Source organism: Phragmites australis, chromosome 23 (genome assembly GCF_958298935.1).
Source record: "Phragmites australis chromosome 23, lpPhrAust1.1, whole genome shotgun sequence".
Lineage (NCBI taxonomy): Eukaryota > Viridiplantae > Streptophyta > Magnoliopsida > Poales > Poaceae > Phragmites > Phragmites australis.
This window is the reverse complement of record NC_084943.1, coordinates 2,011,072-2,019,420: the sequence shown is the minus strand read 5'-3', so window position 1 is coordinate 2,019,420 and position 8,349 is coordinate 2,011,072. Positions and strand designations below refer to the sequence as shown.

Here is an 8,349-nt window from a genome sequence, read left to right as displayed (position 1 = left end):
TTGCACAATGCGTCACGAGGTAACTTGGCTGCAATTCAGAGGCTAGAGTCATGGTTCTAACTGACTGTGTGCATCTTGATGTATAGAGACCGAAAGTGTTTTCTCAGCTCGATTGTATCACCTTGATGTGATTATTTGAGTTTAATAAAAACTTACTCTATCGAAAAAAAGTCACGGTTCTCCCTGTGGTAGGATATCAGACAAGAGAAACTTGTGAAGGAATTGCATACTGATTCCTGAAAAGAGGCTCCAATACGAACACCACCACCATATGCCATATCAACCATCCAACCACTCTTAGTTCAGCCTTCCATTTCTGGGGTTAAACCCGCCGCTTTCGGCAGGCCTCACTCGGTCAAGGATACATAAGACCACAGTGAAAATTAGAGGGCCTTACAAGCAGCAGCATGCAGATCAAATTTACACATCAAAACGCCGGCCGAAAAGCAAAGAAGAAGAACCCAAACGCACGCAGCACCGGTGCACACATGCACCCACACCACCCATGGTTTAGACTTGGCAATATACAGCTGAACCTATTCCAGCACCAACTGAAACAGCACTCTCACCTCACTCTGCATGCCGGGACAGCAGGGGAGCACTTGGGGTTTGGGATGGCCCTACAGTGGACGCTGTTCCCTGTTAGCTTGCGGCGAACTCTATAGTCAGGAAGACCAGCAGATGGACCAGCTCCATCACTTCCACCACTGCCCTGCAATGGCTCAAGGGTCTCGACGATGTCACTCATAAGAGGCCTTGCCTTGGGGTTCTGGCTCAAGCAGTAGTATGCAAGACTGCAGGCTTTGTGAGCAGCTCTTGCTGAATACTGCCCCTCCAGTTTCGAGTCGATGATTTGGAGAAGCCTCCTCTTGTCGTTGAGCTTGGGGAGGGCCCAGTCAACCAAGCTCTGCTCCCTGCTGGGCCGTGACTTGTCAATGGATTTGCGCCCTGTCAAGAGCTCGAGAAGGACGACACCGAAGCTGTAGACATCACTTCTGGCAGTCAAGTGACCTGCTCATTGGGTAAAAACATGACAAGACTTCACAGGCTGACAAATATTGCACATTTGCATAGTCACGTTTTGCAACAAAGAAATATTTCAGTACCGAAATAAGCAGCAAATGGTATATATGCAATCTCAGTTCAAGCAGTAGCAATAATACTTCTGTGAGTGGACATTTTGCTACAAAGTATTATTTACCGAAACAAGCAGCAAATGAAACAAATGTCATCTCAGCTCATGGAGTAGAAGCAATAGTTTTCTGACTGGAAAATATGACATCAAGAAGCTCGTATCCAAAGAGTTTGCAGATATCTTCTAAAAAACTAATTACCGACCAAATTTATATAATGAGTGAAGTACCAGTCATCACATATTCAGGAGCTGCATAACCATAGGTTCCCATCACTCGAGTTGATACATGGGTTTCATCACCTTCTGGGCCAGCTTTTGCCAGGCCAAAGTCAGACAGTTTAGCAGTGTAATCCTGTGGCAATGGAAATAAAAGATAAATATAATTATGTCAGACATATATGTACTCCCAATGGATATGCATAGAACTGAAAAGGGTGAAAAGGGCATGAGCAAGTAATTAATACTCAACAGAGTCTAGCAGAATGTTTGAGGTCTTGAAATCTCTGTAGATGACAGGCCTTTGAGCATTGTGGAGGCAAGCAAGCCCTTTAGCAGCTCCCAGTGCAATCGACATCCTTGTAGCCCAGGGTAATGGCGTAGCTGTCTCTGAGAACATAAAGAACAGGATATGTGGTCAGCAACTTCTTTCCTCTAAAATATGAGTTCAATATGTGTGTATCAAGGGAAATAGTGTGCCGACATTACTTATAATACATGGTACATGCTAACATTGAAACACATTCAGCCCCTTTTTTGTGTGGGAGATTGCCCATTTGTATAAAACACATTCAGCAGGTAACGACTAGTCCAGAATTAGAGGAGCATGAAAAAAAATCCATGATAACATGTGCAAAATAAATTCACAGCAAGGTGTGGGAGTGGCGTAGTGCAAAGATATAAAATAGATTTATTTTAATATCTTCCAGCAGATAATGTTTACATAATTGCATTTGCACCTAGAGAAATAACATGAAGTTGTAAGATCAAATTGGAAATTTCCCTAAAAAGGTCAAAAATGAAATCAGAAAATAGATTGTAGCCAGCTAGCTACCATCTATAATCAAGCAGAATCAGCAGTTTACCAAGCAAATAATCATCCAGGATGTTGAATTATCAGCAAGCTCAAGAATTGGATGTGTAGCCGGTATTTTTGGACAATTTTGGAATAGATTGTAAATATCTTTTTTCCCAAAGATAGTGAATCAGTTGCCACTAGTTAAAGAAAACATGCCTAACCATCTGCTGGATAGAGAAGTTAGATCATAGCAGCAATAAGAAAGACGCAACTCTATCATCCACTTATTCATCAGGCTAAGGTATTCTTATCAGTGAACGGCATAAGAGAAAAGAAAATACAGTATGTAAAAACTAAAAAGTGGTATCACAGAAACATGAACTCGTAGACAAGCAGCTAGCGGTCATGACAAACAGGAGTAGAAGTATTACTTCGGAATAAGTGATTTTCTAGACTTCCTCGAAACATGAACTCGTAGACAAGCAGCCGGTGGTCATCTTCGCAGCAATATCCAATCAACTTTACCAGATTTGGATGCCTTAACTGCCCCAGGAAATTAACCTCGGTCTGGCGAAGAAACAAAAGATGGGTAAAACTTCTCATATCTTTTTGAGCAAAACACAATACTGAAGCTTATCTTTTAGGCTAATAATACACTTGAAAACTATCGAACCTGTCTGCACAGCATAGCCCAATAGCATTTTCCTAGCAGTCAGTCACACTTGCATATGGATTTCAAACATAACGCATCATGTTTATTTGGTCGGTGATGTTGCTTATTCCGAGCACGTTTAAGTACACTATTATGTTTTTAAATTTCAAGCGTGAAGAAAAAAGGTATGCTCTTAGTTATAACAGCCTGTGCTACACGTATGTCTGTAAATGAAATCAATATGGATAACTATATACATGGTGAGAAAAACAATTTTACTATGCATTTTAGCTCATCGAGAACTATATAAGCTCCGCCACTGTCGAGAACCATTCCAAACAGCTAAGGAAACAAGGTACATCAATGAAACAAACTTTTGCATAGAGTCCCTGATCGATGTGTTTATTTTTGCATAGCATCCTTGTTAGCGACCTGAGCTCGACCACGTGAACGTGTCTTCATGTGCATGTGCCATAGAAAGAAAGTGTGTACGGCAAAATACATAACTAACTTATATCAATTTCTTGTATTAATTGTTAACTTTTCTGCATGTCAATGCAAATAACGAAAAGCGAGCTTGACAAATATCGAAGAACTTAGCTACTCACAAGCCATTCTCTGTGCCCTTGATGTCCATCTTTGTTGAGCACCTTGACTGCAACAGGCAATGACTTCAAACCAACCCTGACATTCTCATCTATGTAACCCTTGTAAACGGTCCCAAATCCTCCTTCACCAAGAACATAATCAGCACGGAAGCTCTTTGTGATTGTATCAAGCTCAAACAATGTGAAGGAAATCACATTGTTGTATATGGAAATGTTCTTGGCATCTTCAATTTTCCTAGGTGTTGAAGGATCACTTGTATCTGATGAGGTGCGGGTGTGCTTCCTATCTGAAGTAGCATTCTTAGCAGGATGCTGTAACAGGTGGAGCTGCTGAACTGAACATGAAATTAAAAAAAAGGAAAGATAAAGTTTAAACTATTGCCCATCAGGTATCAACAAAATTGAAGTTACAAGAAATTCTCACATATATAAAAGATAAGAATAACAAAAGCTAGCCACTTGAGGAAATTCTCATACTCAGTTTTATATAGCTCGTATAGACCACAAATATATTAAGGAAAAATATATAATTCAAGGATTCACGTAGCATTATTAGTATTTGCAAAGAGGATTGAATGAAAGATAGCTACTCTCATGCTGAAATACCAATTTTCTATCTCAAATAACACTTAAATTGTAAAAGTGATATAAGAAAAGGTGGAAATGGATGAGTTGCCAACTGCTAGTATAGCATCCATTAAATGACATTTTACCTAAAATAATACTTCTAATGTACTTATTTCTGAGTGGGAAGCAAAGAAAAAATAAACAAGAGATATACATGCACAAATTGATTACAGTAAGGGTAAACAGGACAAGGAGACCAGATCTACTGCACAGTTGCATGTAAATTAAAAGAACCTCAAATTGCATAAAAAAATGCAAGTAGCGGCCAGAAGAGATTATGTATATTCAACTTGGGGGATCATGATTATATATTCTTGCGAAATTGAAAGTCAATAGTGGAGAGGAACGCACAGAAATTGAAGCCCTCGTTGGGGGCAAGTGCCCTTGAATTTTCCCAATGAATACAATCAAGCAGAATTTGTGATACGAATCAAGACGATAAGGAAGCACAAGAGAACGGCAACTTGACCAGGAAATGCAGCAGAGAAGAGATCACAGATCGACAACCCAGAATTGTGATAGGAAAAAAAAATCAAAAGAGGACTATCAACAACGAAGATCAAACTTGACAGTCCTAAGGTTGGACTCGACTTAAGGAAGGTAAAACCATAAAAAAAAACCCTACTGAAGTCCAAACGACAAAAAAAACATTTTAAGCGAAAATTGACACAAGATTTTAATCCAAACTATCATTCCACAATACCGATTTGGAACAGACACACCGCATAATCAAATTTTGCAACCAAAATCACCAATCTGAAAATACTGATAAACCAGAAGCCATCACAATAGAAGAAAATATCACAGTTTCGGCAATTTCGCACCGAATACACCAACTAAGAGATCCCAGGAACCGAGAAACAGCCTACCAAGATGAAATTTTGGTGCAATTCGAAGCACCCAACCCGAGATCCCAACAACCACCGACCCCAAGAGGCAGAAGTCCCCAAGAATCTAACAGGCAAAGCAAGCAAGAAAGAATACCTTGCGCGTGCGCAGCGACGACGGCATTCTCCTCTCGTGTCCCGCAGTTGCCCATCTTCAGCTCTTCCTCCTCCTCCTCTCCGTGGTGCGGCCTGTGGTGTTCTTCTAATGGCACCAGAGGTAGCCCAGCCTCTCATGCTTGGCAGGTGATACCTGGCTCTTCATGCCATCCGCCTCTTCCTTCCGGACGAGACGAAGCGAAGGCTACTAGGCGTGTGCATTTCGTCTTTCCTGAGGGGAGCAAAGCTGTGTGCTTCCTTCCTGTGGGATGCGCGTGTCTGCGCGTGTGCGCCGGACAAGGCAGCTTGGCAGGCAGGCAGGCAGGAAAGGGAGCACCAGCAACTGTTGCAGGGGCAGGGCTGGGCCGCTGGCCTGGGGCTGGCCGGCTGTGTGGGTGACTTCTGAGGGCTGTGTCTGTGTGAGTGTGAGTGTGAGTGAGAGTGAGAGTGTGTCAAATGGCAGAGAAAAGGAAAGGTGGAGAAAGTGGGGTGTGCTCTTAACAAGAGCTGGCATTTCAATGCTTAATTCACTTTCTAGGTTTCAAATATAGGATTTGTTATTCATTAGTTGCCCGAGTATAAATTTTGCAATCCGTTAATTGGATTTTGCTGGCCGTAGATTTATGGTCCCCGATGATAACGGACAACAAGCTCCAACAATTAGGCCTCGTGTTTATTATACGTTTTTATGGTTTGGTAGAGAGCTTTAAAGAGGCCAAAACGGTGGAAGCATGGCGATGAGTAGACGCAGAGCGAGGCAGCGGTGACATTGCAGGAGCCATGGGTGAGGACTGAGGAGGAAGACAGTGGCCGAGGAGGCGAGGCCAAGCGGCATTAGGAGGTGGCAGCGGATCCCATGAACGAAGGATACAAGGTGACACAGGTAGAGAATATATAGAGAGAGGCACTGAATTACAAACGGGCAAAACAAGAGGATGCATGGCGAATCTGTTGGATCGTTGGATGTGCATGCGATACGCTAAAACATTTGACTGAGATTTAGAAAACTCTCGGTCGACTAGAGTTTGATAACCTCTTTTAATATAACTTTTCTTAGATATACTACTAGACTTCCAAAATAGAAAATAATGGTTTTTCTATATTTCCATTTTACTAGGATTAATGATCTAGTGCCCTTTCTCTGTTGAGCCCTAGTTTATATTTTATTACCAATGTTGGTGCGCTAAGACCCATTGGCAGCGATGTCGATGGTTAGTTGGTAATGAAGGAGAGTGCAAAGAGGAAGTTAACGATAAAGGTGAATCAATAACCAATCGAGCTTTTTTTTGTGCAAGGAAGCTCAAGTTAATCGATTCATACTAATGGTATATCTGAAGAAATGCTAGCAAATTGCACATAACTTCTTGGATGTATTTTCTTTTGTAAGTTAAAGTTAGGTATGCACCTGTTCTTCACCACATTAAGCGGCTAAGAAATAAGGGCTGGTTTTTTTTCTTTCTTTTTTGCTGTGTTACGCTATAGAATCTAGATTATTACGATAATGTTTACTAATTCATGTATTATTTTGGAGTTGTGGCTCCTAAAATTTGCTTGTAACTATTTACTACAACCAAATCAAGAGAAAAAGAGATTATTCTTTTAAAAAGAAATCATTGAATGCCAAATGTAGGCTTTAGGCATCTAGCGTGCCGGGGATACTTGAAATTAAGCACCACTTCGTCATACAATACCATTTTACCTTAAAATATATAAATCCTTATTCCTCGCATCTGTAGTATAATTTTTTTTTCTAGATAATGAGGAGAGGCTCTCACTGGTATTTGTTTAAAAAATTAATGTAGGGGAGTATCAAGTTCTGACTGATCAGAAAACTCGTTAAAACCAATTTCTCTGTTAGATACTCACAAACGGGTGCATCTCGGGTTCGAGCTAGGTGAACACCCCTTTTATTAGAGGCACTAACCAACTAAGCTACTGCTCAATTCGTCATCTGCAGTATATTGCTTACTGATTCTTTTTCCTCCAAAATATATCGATTACTGCAAAACACTTTGCTAGAGACAAAGAGAACGATGGATGATCTTACTGAGTGTTAACAAAGTGCATTCAAAATAAACATGGTTCGTTTGATCCTCCTGTTAACAACGGCTCCATAAAATGTAGAACAGGGTCGGTACGTAACAGTTGACTTATTGGATTTATCGAATTTTGATTCGGTGCTGCAATTAGTACTTCAAGGTACTAGGAACAATGAGCTGGGGATCCACCACTTCCCAAAGATTCCTCTTGTTGGATGATTTATTTCACTAGCCAGCTGACAGTGCTTACGGACCAAATCGATAGATGATTTGGCTCTGATACAAATGAAGGAGCTCACTCTGAAGCCTTATCTGTTGTCCTTAAATCCCTATTATTACTTTTTAAAAAATAGTTGCAGTGTCTTTTCTGTCACATTTTCTTCAGATGAAAGCTTTGTAGGGACGAGCACCACAGCTAGCTTCGTTGTCATGGACAGCATGATGCATGTTTTCAATTCTTTTTGGTACGAGAGAAAATCGGTTTGATGACTTTACGGAGGATATTTCTTTTCCATGTCTCCCTTTTTCATGATACAAAGCTGTTGGGCTATGATGTGAAGTTACATCCACTTAATTTCTTGCCACCAACAGAAATGGAAAGGAAGTTATGCCCAACGTGACATCGGAAGCATTAGTAAGGAAGGTCTAGTCTAGCAATTGTTGACACTTTGAGGCACTGATTTGTGTATATAAACTGAACGCATTTCCACAATCCTAAGAGGAACAATTAATTGAGGCTGCCTACCATCAACAAAGCAAGGTACTATTGATTACTTTTTATTTTTAGCGCCCCTCCTAATTAAACTTCACGCTACTGAAATCGTAAAAGATTTCAGTCGATCGCTCACCTCCGGACCTCATTGTGTTCCATGGTTGCCAGGCTTAGAGCTTGGATGAGGTACCTGGGAGGCAGTAGGCTAGGTGGAGAAGGTGGGTGTGGGGCAGAGCGGTGGGATCGCCGATGGCCCGGAGCAGGGTATGGGCGTCGCGGGTGCTGTGTAAGCATGGCAGGGGATGCAAGAGCGGATCTGGCAATGAGGATGCCGTTGGAGACGAGTGGGGCTGGGGTGAACACCAGAGGAAGAACGACGACGAGGAAGTGAATCAATCACGTGTGAGAGAGATGACAAGAGGTGGAAGACAACACATCAACCGTTGGATCCACATCCAGCGGCCAAATGCCGTTGACTGCAAAGAACCCTGATTCTAGATGTCTGAAGTTTAGCAACTCCTTTATTTTATATCTCAAGTTTAGCAACTCCTTTATTTTAGATAAAGGAAGCTTTATTC

At 41.4% G+C, this 8,349-nt stretch overlaps 1 protein-coding gene across 1 annotated transcript; it reads right to left on the bottom strand.

Moving 5' to 3' along the window:
* Positions 1-231: 231 nt before the first annotated feature.
* LOC133906631 (probable serine/threonine-protein kinase PBL8) lies at positions 232-5,410 on the bottom strand. The gene is made up of 6 exons (XM_062348584.1): positions 5,022-5,410; positions 3,411-3,745; positions 2,582-2,717; positions 1,605-1,741; positions 1,364-1,487; positions 232-1,011 (listed from the first exon to the last, which is right to left on the bottom strand). The coding sequence occupies exons 1-6, from the start codon at positions 5,074-5,076 to the stop codon at positions 566-568; spliced, it is 1,233 nt and encodes a 410-aa protein (XP_062204568.1). The 5' UTR covers positions 5,077-5,410; the 3' UTR covers positions 232-565.
* Positions 5,411-8,349: the final 2,939 nt, after the last annotated feature.

What these genes read in the sequence shown, in the direction of transcription:
- LOC133906631 (XM_062348584.1), bottom strand. Translation starts at nt 5,076, where the DNA reads ATGGGCAACTGCGGGACACGAGAGGAGAATGCCGTCGTCGCTGCGCAC. An exon ending in AAGGGCACAGAGAATGGCTT is followed by an intron (nt 2,718 to 3,410) that starts GTGAGTAGCTAA and finishes TTTCTTCGCCAG; the next exon opens with ACCGAGGTTAATTTCCTGGG. An exon ending in CAAACATTCTGCTAGACTCT is followed by an intron (nt 1,488 to 1,604) that starts GTTGAGTATTAA and finishes CCATTGCCACAG; the next exon opens with GATTACACTGCTAAACTGTC.